This window comes from Setaria italica, chromosome IV (genome assembly GCF_000263155.2).
Source record: "Setaria italica strain Yugu1 chromosome IV, Setaria_italica_v2.0, whole genome shotgun sequence".
Taxonomy (NCBI): domain Eukaryota; kingdom Viridiplantae; phylum Streptophyta; class Magnoliopsida; order Poales; family Poaceae; genus Setaria; species Setaria italica.
Genome location: NC_028453.1, coordinates 1,462,015 through 1,484,143, shown reverse-complemented (window position 1 = coordinate 1,484,143; position 22,129 = coordinate 1,462,015). Strand labels below are relative to the sequence as shown.

Genomic DNA, 22,129 nt, shown 5'->3' with positions numbered 1-22,129 from the left:
TGCATGCCAGCGGCCGGCAGCTTGGTGACAGGCTGTTTGCTCCGTGCAATTGCAGAGGAGGTCGGTGGATTTGGGGAGGCGAGGACGCCGACGAGGCGCCGCGAATTTTGAGAAGGCAAGGAAGCGCAGTGAAGGGGCGCGGCGAAACGTTGCTACGTGCTCGTTGGATCGATGGGAATAATGGGTAGGCAAAAACAAAAAGGTGCTCTCATCAGTCGTCAGTCATTCTTGCAAACAACGCTGTCCAAGTTGCTCCGATCCACTTCTGAATTCTGATGGTCACTCACTCCTCAGTAATCACACAGAGAGCACACAGAACAGCAGCAGAGATTATACTAATATATCCTTTTATTTACTCGCAATATATAGTGTATATATATAGTTCATACTTATTAGGTCATATATGCCGCTGGCCACTACAATACACTACCACAAGCAACTATATACTATGTAGGTGTTCACTGGATCATCTTGGCCGCCTTCAGGGAGCGGCCACGTTCTCCTTGGCGAGCGGCGCGATCTCCTCGCCTTCGATCCCCGGCTGGCTGCCGGCGACGCCCAGGCTCAGCAGAACGTTCTCCCAGTTCTTGGCAGGGCCCTGCACGTACGCGTACAGATGCAGCATTGTCAGTCAAACCACCATCACCAACACGAGCATACAAATGTGATCGTCTAAGCTGCAGATGTTTTGCTTAATTGTTCTGCTCTGACGTAACGTACCTTCCAGGAGAGGTCCTGGATCATGCAGTTCCTGACCATCTCCTCGTACGCCGGCGTGCCGACGACCTTGATGGCGCGCTTCAGGGTGCTCGCCACCTTCTGCACGTCGGCCGGCTCCACGACCTTACACTGGGAAGGAGGCGTTGGTTTAGTTACACCATTGATATACAGAAGAAGTTACCTGAATCTACAATTGCAACAAAGAAAAGAAAGAGCCCTACGTCGACGCTGAATCTTCAATTGCAACCAATAAGAAAACAAAAGAAAAGAGCCTTACGTCGACGCTGAGGCGGCCCATGTGGAATCCGGTCTTGCCTTCGATGACGGTGTCGACGAGCCCGCCGGTGGACGCGCACACGCAGGGCTGCAAGAGCAATTGCAAGAGATCGATCAGTCGAGGCACGGTCCATCGTTTTCAGGATGCCATTGGCAAGGCAAGAAAGAGTTCAGTAGGGGGAGTTGCGCGCAGCAGTAGTAGTGAAAGTACCGTGCCGTATCGCATCCCCTGCAGCTGGATGAGGCCGCAGGGCTCGAAGCGGCTGGTGACGGCGAGCAGGTCGGCGCCGGCCATGATGTGGTGCGCCAGCGCCGCGTTGAACTTCACCACGGCGCGCACCTTGTCGGGGTACTTCTCCTCCGCGCTCATCAGCATGCGCTCGAACTTCTTCTTCCCAGTGCCCTGCACCATTCATTGTTCACCGCGATCAAATCAAATCAACCACACTGCTCTGAAATCTGAATGTATAGCCACAGCACTCGGATGTAAAGCTGTAGTAGCTACGTACCAGAAGGACGATCTGGACATCCTCCTCCATGAGCTGCGGGATGGCGGCAGCCATGACGTCGGGGCCCTTCTGCTCCTCCAGCCTGCCGACGAACGCCACCAGCGGGATCTTCCGGTCCACCGGGAGCCCGGCCGCGGCCTGCAGCGCCTCCTTGTTGAGCGCCTTGGCCGCAATGGCCTGAAAATGGTGGGTCATGCTGTCAGGGTCTGTCCGACGCACTGAACACTTGCACAACAATTCAAACAGACAATTTGGCGAGAGCTCACCGTTGACACGTCGTACTTGGTGGCGATGTACTTGTCCTTGCTGGGGTCCCACTCGCTGACGTCCATGCCGTTGACGATACCGGTGATGCCGGTGAGGCGCATGATGTTGTCGAGCTCGCAGCCCCTGGCGATGCCGGAGATGAGCTCCTCGGCGTAGTAGGGGCTCACGGTCAGGACCCTGTCGGCTTCAATGATCCCGGCCTTCATCCAGTTGATCTTCCTGCCCTCCACAGGCTTCTCGTAGCTGCAAACCAGAGTGGACAGTGAGCTATGTATTGATCACGTCAACTTATATCGACCCCAACAGTATCGATATGATGAAAAACAGTTGAAAGAAAGATTGCAAGTCTGCACGTACCCGTCGATGAAATCGAAGGATGATCTGAATCTCTCAGGGAGGTTCAGCTCCGGGTAGTCCGAGAATGCGAACCGGCCCTGGTAGGAGATGTTGTGGATGCAGAAAGCGGTCTAGGACGTGCCGGGGGGCAGACGGTCAGTTTCAGAACGAAATGGTGTACACGAACATCAAACGATTTCCAAGAGAAGAACTGAACCTTGGCGTTTCTGTAGATGCCGTTGGACTGGTAGTTGCTCTTGAGGTAGCTCGACAGAGGGCCGGTGTGCCAGTCGTTGCAGACGAACACGACGTCCTCCCCTGGATGAATGCAGAGTAATCGGTGTGAAATTGCAGTCTGAAAGAATGTCTGATGGACCATTCTTGGTGCAGAACTATCAAGTTCATGCAGATCAGAGAGCACAACTACTACTATGTTCTTACCGTACGGTCCTGAGAAGTAAGGGTTGTTGTTGAGGCTCAGAATCCTAGGAGCTTCAAGTGCTGCCTGCATTCATTCAGTAGCGTTCATTCGAACATTTCCAAGAGTTAGCACAACAAAAATGGCAGTACATACAGACCGATCCGAATTCAGTATTACAATCGCTAGTGATTGACCTGGCAAAGAAGGCTGAAACGCAGCTGGTTGTCCTTGTAATCCACTCCAGCGTCTGGCCCGTAGATCTTCTCACCAGTCTTTCCCCAAACCTGAAAGAAATCACCGTCCAAAAGAAAAAGGTTCACTGAAACTGCCAATCGGATGGTAGTATTTCTTTTCACCTGCCATGGTCAGAAACAACAACAACAAGAAGGGACGATGAATGAAATCTCACCCTCTCCAGGAAGGACGGGTGGTCGATGAACACGCGGTCGACTCCGCGCTTGTAGCAGTGGAAGAACCTCACCCTCTCGTACCTGTCTCCCACCTTGATCTGCATGGAGACGCACAACAAACGTTCAGATCTTTTGTCAGCGAGAGATGGACAGTTTCATTCTCTTCTGAAGGTGTGAGCAGTCAAGTACCTCGGAGACGACGCTGGTGTCCCAGGCGTCCTTGTACTGGTCGTAGCGGGGGGAGATGACCATGACCCGGTGCCCATTCGCCTGCACAAGCCAACACACGTGCACGTCACACACATGACACACGCATGCACCAATGACACGATGCACGCCATCACGTACATCCGACAACAAGACACGATGAGCTTTGAGTCCACGACAAGAGAAGGGAAGAGATGATCGATCGATGGGACTTACGGCCATGGCCGGCGGGAGGCCGCCGAGGACGTCGCCGAGTCCGCCGGTCTTGCTCCAAGGCGCCATCTCGGCGCCGACGAAGACGACGTTCATGCCGGCGCCGGTGGCGCAGACGACGAGGGAGGGGAACCTGGCGCCGCGCTGCGCCCGGCGGTGCTGCTGCCTGGGCGCGGCGCGCGCGCTGGTCCGCACGCTGAGCGTGGCCGCCGGGGAGGAGGCCCGGGAGCCCCTGAGGCCCTGGACGCCGGGGCGGAACATGGAGGAGGAGGCGTCGCCGAGGCCGAAGCCGGCGCGGGTGGTGACGAGCTGGGAAGTGGCCAGAGCCGCCATGCCGGTGACCAGCGTGGAGGGCTAGCTAGCTGCGGTGGAAAGGTGGATGCACTTTCTGAGTCATCAGTAACAAACAGTGGGTTCGATGTTTGAACCATGGGTGATTCAGGTGATTTAAATTTGGATTTGACTGCATGAAAATGACAAATATATTTACAACAAGTCAAAAAGTAATTACAGATTTATTATCCCTCCGGACGGATCTAAGTGTGGACTTGTGCTACAGTTACCACTGGAGGTCAGATTCGGATTATCCGGGGGTGCTTCTGACTTGTGAGTACGAACTGAAGATTTTATATTTCCAGTAGTGTGTGGTTGCATGCATCGAAATGAGGAACATGAGTTGTACTAAACAGTTTCCATGAAACAAAATTAACCTAACTTAATCCACTCCAACAGAGGCCTAGCTAGATTCAGACAGAACACGAAGCACACGAACAAACTGGATCTAGAAACCTTGATCTAAACTAAAGGCATCCACTTCCTATACATCGGCATGGACTCAGATTTCAGACAGAATACGAAACAGGCAAACGAACTGGATCGAAAAAGGAAAAAAAAAAAACTTGATGTAAACTAGAGGCATGCACCTGCACTTCCTACCGACCGAAACGGAAATATGTACGACCACACAAGTTAAGGATCTGATGACCCAATCTCTAGACATTTACCACATGAACAACTCAAATACATGTCTGAATTCAGGAACTGGTACGGGAAATGAAAGCCCAGGATTCGGTCGAGCAGGGAGTGCGGCGTACCTGACGGATGGATGAGCAGGGAGCCCGGGGTGGGCGTGTCGTCGTCGATCCGTCACTGGCTTGCAGTGGTTTAGTTCTTCCTCTTCTTCAAACCCTTGGTGGTGGTGTGGAGTGATGTGTTTGCGATTGCGATGGGTGGGTGCCGGGGGGGGGATCGGGTCGGGGTATTTGTATTGGCGTTGCGTGACCCGCGCGCTGCTCTCGCGCCCTCCTGGCCACGCTCTCCCGCCGCTGGATCCGCTCCCCGTGCCGTGCACCGCGTCGTCGTGTCCCAGGCCGCCAGGCCATCCCACGCGCTGCACGGCTGGGCTGGGGGCTGACCCGCACGGCAGCGCCCCCGGCCAAAGGCCCGCGCACCTAACGCTATGGGGGCTTGTTGTGAGTCGCTGGGCGCTTTCGTCTCCGCGCTCTCCCTCGCTGGCTCGTAGCATTTGGCCGCATCGCCCGCGGCTTGCATTGCATGCGCCGGCTTTCGGCTCGTCCTGCTGCGTGTGCGTGGCGTGCACGGCCGCCGAGGGCCGCCGCCGCCTCTAGCTGCTACGACGCTTTTGGTTTTCCAGCGTTGCCTGCTGATCGCTCGCACGGTAGCGCGCTCCTGGGTGGCTCGTGCTGTACCAGCGGATGCCTTCCAGAACGGCGTCCCTGCATGGGAAATGTGAGCGAGGAGCCGTCCCCACCATGTATGGGCGGCCGGGCAACGTGAGCTTTGCGAGACGACGACGTGGCTCCTCTCCTCACATTTCCTGTGCCGGTTGTTGCTGCGGTGCCGATGACCGGATAATGCGACGTGTGTTTTCTTTTCCTTTATCTTTTTCTTTTTTCAAGACGTGACGGTGGGAGAGGCTGCTACTGATGCCGTGACAAGGTTCGCGTGAGGGCAAATGTACCTGTGGGTAGTAGCGCTGGGGACGCCACTACGCCAGGATACAGTTGTGTGTCTTCTGTCTTTTCAGGCAAAAAAACGTAAAGAAAACAAGGTTCGTCAGGAATGCTTCGCATCTCCCAAGTATTATGAGCACACAAGATACCGGCAACCCGCGTAGGACGTGTGTGTGGTGAAGATGTCGGATTTTACAAAATTTCGTTCAAGCTATGAATCCGAATATTCGATGCTGACAACTGTGCATACCAATTTTGCTTCTAGAAGAGATTTTGGGATTTTTTTTTTGCCTCCTATATGTATTTCCGAAGGTGAATAAGCATTGTATCGCACGGTCTGCTCAGGGCCATTGATCAACCATCTCGGCCGGCCTGTTAAATTTTGACTTCCCCATTGAAACCAGCTACGGACAACAAGCGTCTGACATATACTTCGGTTTTTTTTGCAAAACGAACATTTAAAGAAAAAAATCCGTAGTTTCCAAACCAGCTATTCAAATCAAATTCTGATTAGACCGTTGTATATTTTACGATGAGATCTACAAAACAAGATCACACTTGAGCATATTTTGAATCAAATTATTTTTGAATATTTTTTGAATATACCAAAATTTTATTGATGCTGATCAACATTTTCTTTTTTCAACATTTTTTCTTTAGTTAAACGGCCTCTAGCCTAGTGGCTAGATCACTTGAGTAGCACCCAGCAGGTCTGGATTCGACTCCTCGTGGGAGCGAATTAAACGGGTTTAGAATAAAAAAAATATGTAGGGGCTTTCCATGCTGACTTCGGTCAAAAAAATATTTTTCCTTTAACTCTTTTACATATACCAACATTTTTCTTTAACATTTTTTGACTTTCATCAACATTCATGGCATTCGTCAACATTTTATTTAAAGCCGAGCTTAATTGTCAACAACATTTCTTAACGTTGAGCAACATTTTTTATATGCACCAACATTTTTCTTCAACTTTTTTACATTTACCAACATTATGGCTCCACATTTTTTTACACACACCAACATTATGGCTCAACATTTTTTAAATGTTGAAACAGCATAAAAATGTTGAAACAATTAGTCTAAATATTGAAACAGCATAAAAGTGTTGAAACACTTAGTCTAAATGTTGAAAAAGTTCCTCTTCAAAAAAATGTTGAAAAATGCTGAAACAGTTAGTTTAAATGTTGAAATGGTTCATGCAAAAATGTTGAATATTTATTTTTTAATAAAAAGTATGCATATTGAATCTCATTTTGTCACATTAATTCTAACTAACCTCATGGTTCAAACTGATTCAAAAAATGATGAGTAGTTTAGGCGATAAATGATTTTGAATCTTCTTCAGCACGAGGAATCGAGGCGGTCAGGAGATGGACTGGGGCAACCTGCAGGGAGCTGGATCGATCGGCCTGCATCAAGTGCAATGCGCACCGTCACTTTAAAGTGATGATGGGGGTGGCCACTGTTCGAGATAGATGCTTCCCTTGGTCTTCTTCCTTTGCCTTTTCGGCTCTCTCTCGTATGGTATGGGCCGGAGCCCGGATGCAGCTGTAAAACAGAGGCCGAGCGGCCAGGGAGAAAAAGTGGTGAAAGATACGCGAAGTGCTGGTTCAAATTGGGACCGATATTTTGTGTCCTGCCGACTTGGGTTGTAAGTGACAACAATCTGAACATCATTTAGCCGTTTCTTTGTTCAGATAGTCCGATGATCACCCAGCGGAAGGAAAGAACATATACTAAGGGGGTGTTTGGATACGAGGTGCTAAACTTTAACAGTGTCACATCGGATGTTCGGATGCTAATTAGGAGAACTAAACATGAGCTAATTATAAAACTAATTGCATAATCCTGTGCTAATTCACGTGACGAATCTATTAAGCCTAATTAATCCATCATTAACAAATGGTTACTGTAGCACCACGTTGTCAAATCATGGACTAATTAGGCTTAATAGATTCGTCTCACGAATTACACTCCATCTGTGCAATTAGTTTTGTAATTAGTCTATGTTTAATACTCCTAATTAGCATCCAAACATTCGATGTGACGGGTGTTAAACTTTAACACCAGGGAGCCAAACAGGCCCTAAAGAGAAACATTCTTCTTTCTGCCGCTTCTAAAAAATCTAGAATCTAGAGGAGCCCCGATCTCTGACTTCGGTTCATGGGAACACAAGTTTCCTGAATGCGAAAGAAATGATGATTGCCTCGCAGGCTCGTAGTGCACCTGAAATGGCATGGAAAACGAAGGTAAGCAGATCCTGCAATTTTATCCCGTTCTGTGTCTCGTTCTGACTGCTTCCATACTTGATCTGTCCATCACTCCATCTCGAACTGTATCTGACCATGGTGATTCCTGCACCAAAACGGCCACACGAGAACACATTCTTGTTGTACGCAGCATTGTACGATCGTTGCCAAAGGCATAGCCTAACCCAAACACCGGTGGACACGACACCGCCGCCCCCAAAGCACGGCGAACACAGCAAGGCTTTATCGCTAAAGCGAGCCCTGCCATTTTGGCATCGGCGTCCACATGCACGCGCTTTATATGGCAGCCATTTCCAACGATGCCAAAGGCCTCTGCTCTGCTCCCACTCCACTCCACTCCACCTCCGTGCTCCGGCAAGCCGCCGCAAGCGATGGCGCTCCGGCTCGTGCTCGCCGCTGCATTCGCCGTCCTCGCACCGGCTCTCGCGGCGGCTGGCGCCCCGGCGCTGGGGATCAACTACGGCCAGGTGGCGGACAACCTGCCGCCGCCGCAGGCGGCGGCCGTGCTCCTCCGCGCGCTCAACGCCACCAAGGTCAAGCTCTACGACGCGGACGCGCGCGTGCTCAGCGCCTTCGCGGGCTCCGGCGCCGACTTCACCATCGGCGTTCCGGACCGCCTCGTGCCGCGGTTTGCCACGGACCCATCCGCCGCCTCCGCGTGGGTCCGCGCCAACATCCTGCCCCACGTCCCGGCGACGTCGATCACCGCGGTCACCGTCGGCAACGAGGTACTCACTGGCACCGACACCACCATGCTCCGGTCGTTGCTCCCCGCCATGGAGGCCCTCCACGCGGCGCTGGCCGCGTGCAACCTGACCTCCCGCGTGGCGGTGACCACGGCGCACTCCCTCGGCGTGCTGTCGTCGTCGTTCCCGCCGTCGGCCGCCGCGTTCCGGCGCGACGTGCTCCCGTACATGTCCCCGCTCCTGGGTTTCCTCGCCAAGAACGGCGCGCCGTTCCTCATCAACGCGTACCCCTACTTCGCGTACAAGGCGGACCCGGACGGGGTGGACCTCAGCTACGCGCTGTTCGAGCCCAACGCCGGCGTGTCCGATGCCGCCACGGGGCTGCGCTACGGCAACATGCTGCACGCGCAGGTGGACGCCGTGCGCGCGGCGATCTGCAGGGCAAACTACGGCAAGGCCCTGGAGATCCGCGTGTCGGAGACGGGGTGGCCGTCGCAGGGCGACGACGACGAGGCCGGCGCGACGCCGGAGAACGCGGCGAGGTACAACGGCAACCTGATGCGGATGGTGGCGGAGGGGAAGGGCACCCCGGCGGCGCCCGGCGAGGCGCTGCAGGTGTACGTGTTCGCGCTGTTCAACGAGGACCAGAAGCCCGGGCCGGCGTCGGAGCGGCACTACGGGCTGTTCAAGCCCGACGGCACGCCCGCGTACGACGTCGGCGTCAAGGCGCCGACGATTAGCGGATGGAAGGGCAGCGGGGGCGGGAGCGGCAATGGCACGGGCGGCGGCGCCGGGCTGGTGGTGGCGCAAGGACCCGGCGGCGCCGACGGCGTAGGGCCGGGCACCGGATTCTACACCGTGTCTGCCGCATCAGCAAACAAGGTAACTGCAATTCGCAATCCATGATTAGCTTTGTGCACTGATAATTGATTAAATCTCCATGGTGGTTGAGCTTGGTAGAAGAAGATATAATCAGTTTGCGAAGTTAGAAGTGGAACAGATTTGATATGGCAATTGGCACTAGTGTTCTTGGCTCTAAAAGGAACAAAGATGCCATGCTCTAAGATCATGGTCCTCTCTTTAGTCAAAAAATGATTAAGAAAAGAGTAGATTTGATCATCAAGTGAGCAATCATGCATGGCACTAGTAAAGCTGCTTGCGTGTTGCAGCATACGTACGAGTGCACTGTGATTTATACTAGCCCTCCTTTACAAGCAATGCGTCTTCCCCTTTTGAATTTTGTAATCCTCACTAGCTCCCTCCTCTGTTTCGTAGGTGAAGAGGCGGCGGCGGTGCGTGGAGAGCTTGCTGGTGGCTGCCGTCCTAGCCATGGTGTCGGGGCTCTGTTGGTCATGAGTCGCTTTGAGAGATACAAAAGATTAAAACTAGTGAATTGAGGCACGCTATTGGTTGATTCATCATTGTTTTGGGTCCAATTACGTGTGATTCTTGTTTCATGTGTATGTCTTGTAGCTATGCAGAGGAAAGAGCGTCTTGTAATTGATACACATTTGATACTCCTGCTCAGTAGAGTTTTAGGGACTATGCTGTTGGGATAAGCACACTAACACAGCAGGTTAGTGACAGCGGAAGCGAATAAATTCAGCAAACACTTGAACCAGCCTAAGGTGCCAACTTATTCAGGAAGGGCTACGTATGCATCACACTTATTTGGAGAAAATTCCAGTAGGAACACATCAGCAGTAGGAATACATCAACAATTGCAACAAGAACACATCAACTAAATAGACATTGAATTTAACATGCAAAACCCCAAATTGGGGAAAATTATGGGACCAAGCTAGCCAAATGTTCTTCCACTATATGCTCGTGGGATTACAAGTTCTTTTCTAGATTGCACTAGAGGTTCACATACATCAAGATTTTATCATCTTGGATAGCAAAAACACGATTTAGGGCTACAAACTAGGGTATGGAAAGACCTCAACTAAAAGTGGTGGAACAACATATTGGAGGCATAAAAATAAGGATCTGCTACTTCTCAACCTTGAGACGAAACCCTCTTGCTCTCGTGCAAGTTCTCCTCTCCAATCTCCCTTATTTTCCTTCACTTCTTGTTACCCTTGTCGAGGCCTTGTTCTGAATTTCGTGGATCTCCTCTTTCATAAGCTTCCTCCTTCTCTTCCAAGCCAACACATGTGGTGCTAAAGTCACCCAAGGTTGGTTCATACCTTAGGTATATTTTCCTTACACGTGGGGCTGCTCTCTGGCTTCAGCATTGAAAGCAACTGATCAGTCGCTTGTGATTTAGTATACTAAAAATCATAGACCCAAACGTCTTGCTATAACTCTCAAATTTGCTTCATTGGGTATATGTTTTATGTACCATTTTTCACAAGTACAGCCCCAAAAATGGGGTAGAAGGAAGAACATTTTTCCCTACACTTGGCATCCCTCTAGTGCTGAAGATATTTTTCACTTCTGCACATTTTTTTTACGAATGCTGACCATGTTATTTGTCCGGTTTCAAAGCATAAGAGGAGGCCAGAATTGACGAACATCATAGTGGGTTCATCAGGTGGAATGAAGGCCAATGATGTTGCAAACAAGGCTCTGGATGGCATCAAATCTGCAAAGTTTATTGTCCCCTGCAACTTTGAGGGTGAGCAACTGCTGGTTTGTCCCCGCAGAGTTCACCGGTAATGGCATTCCTCGAGGTGATTGGTGCTGGACTCATGCGGTTTGCAGCGCTTTGTTTCCAGTGGAATTGGTTCTCTACGATAGAGGGCTACTATGCCAAGAACAAGAAGCGCGAGTAAGAACAAACGTACAAACTGACAAACATGCACACAATTTTCTTGAGTCCATGGGAGCTAAAAGGTCAAATAATCATCTTGTTGGCAACACCTGATCTGAATGTAGCGGGTATGCAGAGAAGCTATAGTTCTGTTTCTCATTTTTATCTTTGCCTCGTCGACTTTGAGATCTTGTGTACGATGTATATTTCACATTTCAGGAAAAAACACAATAAAGGCACAAATTTCATGGATTAGTGATTTGACCCGCTTACATAGGGAGCTGCTTTCGTAGCAAATCTCTGTTTTGGAAGAATGTTGCCAGTCTGCAGTTTAGTGTTATGTTTTCACCATGTTATCTAAATTTCGTAAATATTTGGCATGTTTTGGGGCAAATTACATGGCTGCCAGGCAGTAGTTTCAAAGTTGTCAGAGGAAAAAAAACACCTGACTCGAATCCAAATTTCATATGAAGCGTCCAAAAGGTGAGTAACGGACGAGATTGCACGGACCCCTGGAGAGGCCAATCCAAGGTTTACTCCCTCATCTCGCGGAAAGATTAGGCTACTGCGTGCAGCGGTGACTGGGTGAGCAGCGGAGCTTATGGTGATGGCATTGGATGAATCAGAAAGAAAATAGCATCATGGGATGTTCCGATGGTTCTAGAAAGGCGTCGGAGCAAGTGTCGGAGTAATTGGTACGTTGCGAAGAAGATCAGGTAAAGTCAACCATCGGATATTCTGATGGTCACTTTTCTAGTAGCGTCGGATGAATTCTGAGGGATAGGCTTGGAAGACAAAGAAAATCAAATAACACATAATGATCCAACGGTATGCGTAAGAGGAGCGTCGGATAAAGCATATTTTCTTTGATTCCAAATAGAAGGTTTTGGCCAGAATAATTTCAGCACCGGATGATCCGACGGCGTCATCGGAGAAGCGTGGGAGCAATGACGTTAGGGGAACAGAGCTATTAAAAATACATATTTGGAATAGAGCTATTCTTTGCCACACTAATATTAAAACTATTACGCCCATCTACGAAGATTTGAGCACTCATCCTCTATCAACACGCCATCTTTATCAAAGAATGTTCCATCCTCATGACAAATCTCGCGTAGGATGAATCTCGCCATGTCCGTACAAATGTTGTCGATTTGTTTGTCTTCGACCTTGCTATAGTTACTGTTGATGGTAGACATCTGCAGGTATAAAGTAAATGAAGATTAGGATATATTACCATTAGAAAGTTAGCACATGGCAGTGTATAAGAGACTTACGTCTTCAGGATTCGTCCGGTACCTCCCATTATTTCTGAGGAACTTGCACACGTAATATTCACATAGCATAGAGCTGGGAGGTTGCTTGGGAGGTTGCTTGTGGCACTGCAATCAAATAGAAAAATAATGAGTTATTATTAATAACAAGTCTACATTGTATGAAAAAATCAAGTTTTTATGTTCTTACGAATCTATGATATATTATTTTTATAGAGATAAGTCTAATAATCCAAGATTAAATAATTTATATCATGTATCATAGATAATTTTCTTAGATAATTTGTATCATGTATCATAGATAAAAGAACCTATGCATTATATGAAAATAATTTATAAATTTGTATCGTAGATATCATTTATTTTCATATAGTTTTCATATAATTTGTATCATGTATCATAGATAATTTTCATATAATATTTTCATAGAGATAGATTAAATAATTTATATCATGTACCATAGATCAACCCTCTAAGAATCCAGTGGTCTCTGCATTATATTAAAATAATTTATATTTTAGACGGTATTAAATAGCTCCTAGTATATATAGTAATTAAAACTAGCTTACTCTAAATTGTAAGCAGCCATGATATGATCCTTGTCATCCTTTTTCCTCATTACTCTTGCAATGTATATGGACATCTTGTGCATTTCATCTCTATGGGCTTTTATTTTTATAATATTTTTCTCCGCTTGTGTCTCTGCTGCTTCTATTTGTGCTTTGATCGTTTCTGTCATTTTGAGCTTGTGCTCTAGCTTGCTTATTCATGCTGGGTCAAGGTACACTACCTTGAATCTGTCGTTCGTCAATTCTTCCTCCCTCCATTGCATCGTGCAGAATAGGTCGCTCAGGTACTTGACATCTAAAATATATACATATGTATTTAAAACTCGTGTATGCGGTACATTCGGACTTACAAGCACCATACGGAAATGAGATTCACGTCGAGGTGTTGTGAACGGTAAAGTCTATGCAAATCCTCGAAATCGATCACAATCTGGTAATCGAGAACGCCAAGGAAAACCTTAGTTGGGACATGCACGGTGCTTGCTCGAATGCCTTGCTTCATTGCATTCATGATCCATCCATGCATCTTATTCAGTTCCCATGGGCCCTCCAGCAGATCCCATTGATACAAGAATGGTTTGCCATGCTCATAATCGATTGGGACATCATGTGATGCAAAGAAATTGAGGTTTTGATTCTTTTCCTTTTGCCGAGAGGTGCTGCGAGTTACAGATTTTTCACCGGAAGATGAAGCCTTCTTCTTCAATACGTTTCAAAACTTGTGGACCTCTGCTAATTGAGACTTTTGATCATATGTGCTGACCGTACGAGGTACCGCTCGTCTCTTGGGAGGTGGAGATGCTAGCGAAGGCGATGTTGGATCATCAAGAAAAACATCTATGTCGATGCCAGGTTGCTTCGGGCCTTGTATGAAAATGGTTAGCAAAAGAAACTTTCTCTTGTGACATAACCATGGAGAAAGGTTATATATGGTCATCAGCATTGTCCATGTGTTGTGCGTGCTGCTTCTTTCACCAAACGGATTCATGCCATCTGTACTCAATGCGAACCATACATTCCTTTTTTTCATCTGAAAATTCTGGATGATTGACATCGAAGGTCCTCCACTGGTAAGTATCGGAAGGATGTCGAAGCTTTCCGTCAGTCTTTACTGGGCGATCAACATGCAAAGTCATAATTTTAACTATTTTTGGGTTTGAGAACAAACGCTTCAGATGGTCCACCATCGGCAAGTACCACATCACCAAGGCAGGGATTCTGCACTGAGTCATCATGTCAGTACCTATACAGGACTCATCCTCCACTTGAGCACCAGCACTTTTCTTTGCACCCTTCTTCCTCTTATTTCCAATGGAGGTACCGGCACGGTTCTCACAGAAATCGGTATTATTTTTTGTAACAGCTAGCATCGAAATTTGGTCACTTTTCCAATGGTGCGTACTCACCGCGATACAATATGCAGTGGTTCCTGCACGTGTGTATTCTTTGCACACGCATCTTCAATGGATTGATAATCTTCTTTGCTTCGTATATATTTTTTAGCACAAAGTTAGGCTTCGAGAGCAAATTGCCTAGTAGAGTAAGGAGATAATTGAAACTATTGTCTGACCAGCCAAATTTAACCTTCAGAATTAGAAGCTGAAGGACGAAACGCAACACTGTCTACTCCTTCCCAGATCCCTCATACATACGGTCCTTTGCTGCCTTCTTGAGTGTCTCGAAATTCTCTAACCCTTTAGCACTCCCTAGCAACACTTCCGGTTCAATGTGGTGCAACATGTACTCCATATCAACATGGCGTTCCTCGTCCACCTGTAGTTCCACACGCGCATCTCTTTGATCACCATTTTGATCTCCATCATAACATGATCATTGAGGGATTTGGGTACCCTATGGGTCCCCACCGACCAGGGTGCTGGTCGGACCTGACAAGTGGGCCTGCCCGACCAGGGCGTGCGGGCCGAGGACATGAAGTTACTTGGAGTGAGGCAACAAAACTATCAAAATCTACCTGGACATCATGGGATGCATATTGTAATCCGACTTAGATTACCTTCCATGTAAATACCGAGTAGAATAAGTTGAAACCAACTTGTAACTCTTGATCGTCGGACTATATAAGGTGGCCAAGGACACCACCTAAGGGCACGAATCATCAGATCAAACCATCAAGCAATACAATTCACCAAAACACAGGACGTAGGGTATTACTCTTCGGAGACCCGAACCTGTCTAAACCCTTGTGTCCCCTTTATGTTCTCGCGATCACTTTCGAGTTCTTAGTCTCGCAATAACCTTTGCATACAAATCAACCACTCAGGTAACCTCCTGGTGGACTGCCAGGCTACTAAATCTAATAGTTGGCGCGCCAGATAGGGGAGGTTGCGAGATCCATTTTGCAACCTCGATGGCATCTCGTCCCAATGTTGTTTTTCCCAAGAGCATGAAGGACTTCCTCGCCAACCCGGTCCAGATTCAATTCGGGACTATGTCGGCAGATTCCGTTCCGACCATTTTTTCCGTCGACTCAGCGACTTCTATCGACTCGGCGTCCAGCTCCAATTTGGCTTCCGCCGGATCCGTTCCGGCAGAACAGGTTCTCCACCCAAGGATCATCATGCCACTTGCCCAGCAAGTCGGCGAACTTTCCCTTTCTAAGAGGGTTGCAGATCTAGTCATCAGCGTCCGCCCACCTATACCCTCCAACCTTATCGCGGGGCTAGATCGCATCAGCAGCACTATCGCTAAGTGCATAGAGTTGTCCGAGGCAGCGCTGCATGAAACTAGGTCGGCGCAGGGTCCGTCCCGCGTCCCCTTCGGTCTGCGGAACTCGACCGCCGAGTACTCCGCCAAGCTTGACCAAGTTTTCCAGATTCAATCTAGAGACCCGCCCGAACCCGCCCAGTTTCCAGACTGCAGTGAATTTCAGGTGCCTTGCATCATCCTGACACCAAACTCCTATGGAAGCGATGCCGAGAGCTACTCTTCCACGTCAGATCGCGAAACTTTCATTGTCTCCGCTGACGAGACACCTCAGGATGGCGAAATAGAATCTCAAGAAGAAAGCCGTAATGCCAGGAACCGAAATCGCGCGAAACGACGACAACAGGAGCAAGGTGACGTCCAGCAGCAACCTGTCACTAACGCAGATGCGGCAGGTGACCAGCACCACCAGCCGCGCCACGACTGGGACAACGACGACCATAGTGGTGGTCGGGAAAGATGCAGGCGCCCTATGCGCGCCCGCAATCTACTAGCCGGCCTTGAGCAGGCTGGTCACAATATCTTCGCCACACCCCAGGCCAACCTGGGGCTGCCTTTGCTGAGCTAGAGCATTTTTCAAATTCAGACCAAGTTCGATGACTTCAGGCGCGGCTCCAAGTTGCCAATGCCCAGCTCGAAGAATAGCTCATTTTCATTTGCATCATCACCACCCACTTTATCAGAGCTAGTATCGATGTCTGTGTTGTTGAAAGTACCTCCTGCCTCACCATGGTGGGACCAAATTATGTATCCATCCACAAAACCTCACTTTATCAAATGTCTCTTGATGACATCAGTATCCTCCCATGCAATATTGTTGCTACAGTCAAAATACGGACAACATATTTGCTTTGTGTTGCAAATGCGAGCGTGCTTCTCCGCAGCCTCCACAAACTTTGATACCTCTGACATGAAAGTATGCGAATATCTCCGTATGCCATACATCCATACTTTATGATCCATCTTTAACAACCTATGACAATAATCCTATGTTATATTAACTAATTTAATGAGCTACGAGTTGTAATTTTATAAACTAAATTAAATTATAGATGTAGTAACTAATAAGTAGGAAGAAATATAATAAAAAACAATTCTATATTACCCTAAATGAAACTCAAGTAAACATGGATGTAATAATTAATAAGAAGAAGGAAAAAAACAAACTCAATTATATATTAATTCAATCAATTTCATTAATTAAAACTATGAATGTAGTAACTAATAAGCAGGAAGAAATATAATAAAAATCAATTCTATATTACCCTAAATGAAACTCAATTAGACCATGGATGTAATAATTAATAAGAAAAAGGAAAAAAAATCAAACACTTCATTAATTAAAACTATGGATGCAATAATTAATAAGTAGAAAAAATATAATCAAACTCAATTCTATATTACATTAAAATAACAAACATAGCATTGTAATGGTTATAATATGACCATAGAATTTTATTTAAAAAATAATTCATCTCTAGTTATTTTCTCTCTCTTCCCTCCTCTCTCTTCTAGATCTAGATGACAGCCTAATGAAGCTAGAAATGATGGGTAGAAGTTGAAAAAGAAAGTTGGAATAGCACAAACTCACTTTATATAGCCACCTCCTCCAAAAAAATCAAGAGCAAAAACTTCCCCTTGTTTTGGGAGCTTTTCCCGAGCTCCTCTCAGGCAAGCTCCAAATAGAAGGTTGACTGCGGAAGAAGATGCCCACGGCTTTATCTGAGCGAGATCTGTGCTGGTGGGTGCTTAGGTCGCCCGCCGGTCCAAGGAAACTTGGTGGGTGCTAATCACGCTCACCAGCACGCTAAATTCCTTATGCCAGCACAAATCAAATCTTGCGTAGTGGATAGACCTATTTATGCCTATCTAGATATGCTTCTAAGATTTATCTAGTGCTCTTGCATCTACGAACAAAAGAAAAGGGTTCTAACTTGACTTAAGAATTTATCATGTGGTATCAAATGAGCAAAAATATGACCCCCTGATTCACGTTAGAGCTCGAGAAAGATATATTATCTTGTTACCAAGATTCCTCCGGTTACAATTCTTCGATCACCGCAAAGGTGAAAGCCAAGCCGAGAGAAAGCAACCTTTCTGTAGTATTGTCCTGTAATATTGGACAGTTGCCACTTGGGTCCGAACCCACATGTTAGGCCCTGTTTGGGAAGGGCGTGTTAAAATTTAACAGGGTGTTAAACTTTAACACCCTCAAATAAAGGTGTTAAACTTTAGTATCTTGAGGTGTTTGGATGATCTGTTAAAATTTAACACCTTAGGTTGTAATTGACAACTTTACCCCTCATTACTCCTCTCAATGGCAGCCAAATACCCCTTCTTCCTTCTTCTCCTTCCTCCTCCTTCCTTCTTCCTCCTTTCCTGCGCCTGCCGCCTCCGGCCCCACCCCTGCTCGGTCCACGCCGTGCCCGGCGCCAACGTCGGCGTCGGCGCTGCCGGCCGCCCCGTCGGCCCCTCCCCTGCGCATGCCGCCTCCGGCCCCGCCCCGCCGCCGGCGTCCCCTACCGCGGCGCTAGCGGCCGCGCCCGCCCGAGCCCCCAACGCCACCACCGCGCCCGCCCGAGCCCCCACCGCCACCACCTGCGCCGCCCGCCGGTCCCCACACCACCGGATCGGCCTCGCCCGCGCCCGCACCCGCCGGCCGCGCCAGCCGCCGCCCACGCGAGGCCGCCCGCGCTGGCCGCCGCCTGCCGCCCGCGCGAGCCCGCCGCGTGCTGCCCAGCGTGGCATCCCGACGCAGGAGCGGCGCGGACCGGCGGTGGCGCGCGATGGGCGGACCAGCGGCGGCGCGACGGGCGGACTGGCGGCGGTGCGCGACGTGCGGATCGGGGAAGGAAGATGGGGGCAGTGGAGGAGAGAGAAGAGGAGAGAGAGGGGGGCAACCAGGGAATAAGTGGGGAGGGGGACCACTTTTAACACCTTTAGCACATTTTAACACCCCCTCCATGTGTTTATGAAAAGAGGGGTGTTAAATTTTAACACTTCATCTTTAACACTTGTGTTTGGCAACCAAAAGTGTTAAAATCTGTTAAAAAGGGGGTGTTAAACTTTAACACCCCCTTCCCAAACAGGCCCTTAGTTACCCAATATTAGCGAACAGTAGTGTAGAGCAGACTTATCCAAGCTGTTTGAACATGTTGTATTCTTGTTCCGATAATTCAGCACGAAAGTGGGAGCTCGGTTCCATTACTTCAGTCCACTATAAAATTTGGAAATAGGCCATTTGCAGCCTAACACTCTGCTATATCACTCACTCTTGTGATAACCCATTTTTTAATTATAAAAAAGGCAACAAACTTACTGGACTGTGTTGGGCTACGATCGTAAGCCCAGAAGAGTACCGGAAACCAAGCAAAACCAGGCCCACTTACCTTTTACATCCCTACACTAATCCCCAATCCAAAGAGCATCCTCAACCACAAGCTGCCACAAAAAAGCAAGGCACACACGAGGGGCAATCTGTAAAAACCCTATCCCCAAAATCCGAACTCCATCACCCGCGAACCACTCGTAGTCGAATCCCCCCCATTCCTCGCTCCGGCAATGGCGCGCGCCGGCGTCTCCACCGCGCCGCTCTCCCGCCTCCACTCGCTGCCGCCGCCGCGGCCCGCCCTGCTCCACCACCCTCATTCCCACGTCCTCCTCCGCCCGCAGCGCAAGGCTCCCAGCACCACCGCCGCGGCGCTGCCGCCGGCCGCGGACCTCCCGCCGCTCTCCCTGCCGGCCGCCGCGGCCGCGGCCGCCGCGCTGGCGGCGGCGGTTTCTCTCTCCGATCCCGAGCGCCGGCGGCGCGCACAGGCCGAGGCCGCGGGCGGCGGCGACAAGGAGGCCGTCCGCGCCTACTTCAACTCGACGGGCTTCGAGCGGTGGCGCAAGATCTACGGGTCGGCGACGGAGGGCGTGAACCGCGTGCAGCTGGACATCCGCGAGGGCCACGCGCAGACGGTGGCCGCCACGCTGTCCATGCTCCGCGACTCGCCGCTCCAGCTCGCGGGCGCCACGGTGTGCGACGCCGGGTGCGGGACGGGGTCCCTCGCCATCCCGCTCGCCGCCGAGGGCGCGGACGTGCTGGCCTCAGACATCTCGGCCGCCATGGTCTCCGAGGCGCAGCGGCAGGCGCAGTTGGCGCTGGCGTCGCAGCCGGCGGGGTCCCCGTTCCGCATGCCGCGGTTCGAGGTCCGCGACCTGGAGAGCCTGCAGGGGCGGTACGACGTGGTGGTGTGCCTGGACGTGCTCATCCACTACCCGCGGGAGGAGGCGCGTGCCATGATCAAGCACCTGGCGTCGCTGGCGGAGAAGCGGCTGCTCATCAGCTTCGCGCCCAGGACGCTCTACTTCGACTTCCTCAAGCGCGTCGGCGAGCTGTTCCCGGGCCCGTCCAAGGCCACGCGCGCCTACCTGCACGCCGAGCGGGACATCGAGGACGCGCTCCGCGAGGCCGGCTGGCGCGTCGCCAACCGGGGCTTCATCTCCACGCAGTTCTACTTCGCCAAGCTCTTCGAGGCCGTGCCCGCCGGCTCGTCGTCGTAGCGTGCGTGCGTGTTTCGCTGGCGCAAATTGTTGATAGAGAACCGTGACGCCGCCGCGGTGTTGATGCATCGGTGGCTGTTTGTACTTGCAAATTTTGCTGTCGAGCTTGTAGAATATTGCAGATTGAAGAAGAGTTGTGGTCAGAAAGAAACCTTCATGCCGAAGGCGCCATCGTCGCTGTTCATATTTCATTATGCATCAAGCTCGTCAAGGTCGCCAATTCGATGAGAGACTAGGCTAGACGAACCAACTACACGATCGGTTGTTTTGCACGTCCGAGCTATGATGTTCAGAAATATGTTCATATGCGATCTCATGTTTCTGTCATTGCCACTGAAAAAGAAAAGCTTGGAGCCTTCTGCCTTTTATAATCTCTTGGGCTGGGCCCGGTTGCCTTAATCCGAGCCTTTGGGCCATCCAATTCCAACTTCCAAGTGTGTCCGTCCATCCATTCCGCCATGATCCATCCAATGTTCTCCGCCGCACGTTGCTTCGTCCCTCTCCATCCCCAGCCGCACGCGGCAATCCCCTGCCGCCGCGCGCCGGCGCCCACCGTCGTGTCAGCCAAGCCGCGGCGCTGGACCAGAGGAGGGTCCCGTCGTGACCGCTCATGGGACGACGACGGCGGCGGCTTCGATTCCGACGTCGATGACGGCTTCTTCGGGCAAGAGCAGGACGACGACGACGAAGTGCCGGAGCGGGAGGAGGCAACACCCGGACGGCCCATCTCACCGGCGCCGGCGCCCGAGGGGGGGCAGCTGCGGGGGTCCGACGTGCTGCGCGCGCTGCAGAGGGCCGCGGCGGCGAAAGAGGCGGCCAGGAGGAAAGACAAGAAGCCCGTGGCGCGCCGGCAGGCCAAGGAGAAGCCGGGGGCAGGCGACGTGGTTGTCGGGGAGGTGAGGCCAGTGGTGATAAGGCCCGAGTGGGCGGCGAGGATCCGGGAGCTGGAGCTCAGGGTGCAGCAGCTCGCCGACAAGTACCACCACCACCAGTAGGCTTGTGACCATTACTGGCAGTGGCCGGGCAGGGACTGCTCTGCTTTCTCATTTTCTCCTGTGCGACACTGCCAGTCAAGATTCAGAATGTAACAAACGTTGAGAAACTGAAGCCATCATCTGACGGTTCGCGCGAAACGCGATTGCGCATTTCATTTCCTGCCAATATGTGCATGTGATTGCACAACGCAAAGATTTTCCAAGTGTTTCGGGCACAAACTGTGCTACTTCTGAAGTCTGAACTTCCTGCACTCTTTTTTTGAAAGAATGATGCACAAGATAGCGCGTGTTGCATTGATATAGCAGAAAATACAAGCCTACAGTCTTTGGGAGACGATAGTCATGGAAAGAAAAGAAAAAATAAAAAAAAGACTCACCCGGTTGGATTGAGACATCAACGCGGGTAACCACTCAACTCAAATGTAGCCTCTCCACTCCACTCTCCACGGCGGCACCCACCAACATTCACGCTCATGTGTTTGCCGAAACCTCCAGGCGTGGCCCTATGTCGATGGAGAACCGATAGAAGCAAACTGTACCGCACCAAGAAGGCCACCGCCATGCGGGATCCTCAACTGTAGTGCCACTGCAACACTATCCTCCACCTGATGTAGTAATATCACCGAATCCGGACCTCTCGCAAGCTGTCTCGCAGTCGCCACCACAATAACACAACGCGGGAGCCTCACCACATCCGTCGTTGGACTCCACCTCACTCCGTCGCCTCAAAGAAACACCATGCGCGGGAGTCTCACCTCGCCCGTTACGGTACTCCATGTTACGGATCCGTTTCTTTTATTGCCGTCCTGAGTGGTGAGCAATGTTGCCCCGCTCCACAAGATCTCCATCGATCAACCAAGTCGCCACCGCAAGTTGACCTCGCCTTGTTGCTTCACCCTCGCAAAAGCTTCTACCGCCATGTCAGCAAACCAGAAAAGTTGCTTGCGTCGTCTTCCGACAATGTACCGCA

General features: G+C 50.3%; 4 protein-coding genes across 4 annotated transcripts; 3 read left to right on the top strand and 1 right to left on the bottom strand.

The window, feature by feature from the left end:
* Positions 1-354: 354 nt before the first annotated feature.
* On the bottom strand, positions 355-4,565 carry WAXY (granule-bound starch synthase). The gene is given in 14 exon segments (NM_001280821.1): positions 355-598; positions 721-849; positions 998-1,084; positions 1,208-1,399; positions 1,506-1,682; positions 1,772-2,015; positions 2,130-2,239; positions 2,326-2,426; positions 2,550-2,613; positions 2,724-2,813; positions 2,939-3,037; positions 3,129-3,209; positions 3,363-3,721; positions 4,454-4,565. Coding segments are annotated over 13 exon segments (1,821 nt in total). The 5' UTR covers positions 3,693-3,721; positions 4,454-4,565; the 3' UTR covers positions 355-481.
* A 3,329-nt stretch (positions 4,566-7,894) lies between these two features.
* On the top strand, positions 7,895-9,912 carry LOC101760685 (glucan endo-1,3-beta-glucosidase 11). Its single transcript, XM_004964383.3, has 2 exons — positions 7,895-9,173; positions 9,567-9,912. Exons 1-2 carry the CDS (start codon positions 7,905-7,907, stop codon positions 9,645-9,647), a joined length of 1,350 nt encoding a protein of 449 aa, XP_004964440.2. The 5' UTR covers positions 7,895-7,904; the 3' UTR covers positions 9,648-9,912.
* A 9,201-nt stretch (positions 9,913-19,113) lies between these two features.
* Positions 19,114-20,295, top strand: LOC101760280 (magnesium protoporphyrin IX methyltransferase, chloroplastic). Its single transcript, XM_004964382.4, has one exon. It carries the CDS (start codon positions 19,178-19,180, stop codon positions 20,162-20,164), a length of 987 nt encoding a protein of 328 aa, XP_004964439.1. The 5' UTR covers positions 19,114-19,177; the 3' UTR covers positions 20,165-20,295.
* A 208-nt stretch (positions 20,296-20,503) lies between these two features.
* On the top strand, positions 20,504-21,388 carry LOC101759865. Its single transcript, XM_004964381.4, has one exon. It carries the CDS (start codon positions 20,623-20,625, stop codon positions 21,157-21,159), a length of 537 nt encoding a protein of 178 aa, XP_004964438.1. The 5' UTR covers positions 20,504-20,622; the 3' UTR covers positions 21,160-21,388.
* The last annotated feature ends 741 nt before the right edge of the window (positions 21,389-22,129 follow it).

What these genes read in the sequence shown, in the direction of transcription:
- LOC101760685 (XM_004964383.3), top strand. Translation starts at nt 7,905, where the DNA reads ATGCCAAAGGCCTCTGCTCTGCTCCCACTCCACTCCACTCCACCTCCG. An exon ending in CTGCCGCATCAGCAAACAAG is followed by an intron (nt 9,174 to 9,566) that starts GTAACTGCAATT and finishes TCTGTTTCGTAG; the next exon opens with GTGAAGAGGCGGCGGCGGTG.
- LOC101760280 (XM_004964382.4), top strand. Translation starts at nt 19,178, where the DNA reads ATGGCGCGCGCCGGCGTCTCCACCGCGCCGCTCTCCCGCCTCCACTCG.
- LOC101759865 (XM_004964381.4), top strand. Translation starts at nt 20,623, where the DNA reads ATGATCCATCCAATGTTCTCCGCCGCACGTTGCTTCGTCCCTCTCCAT.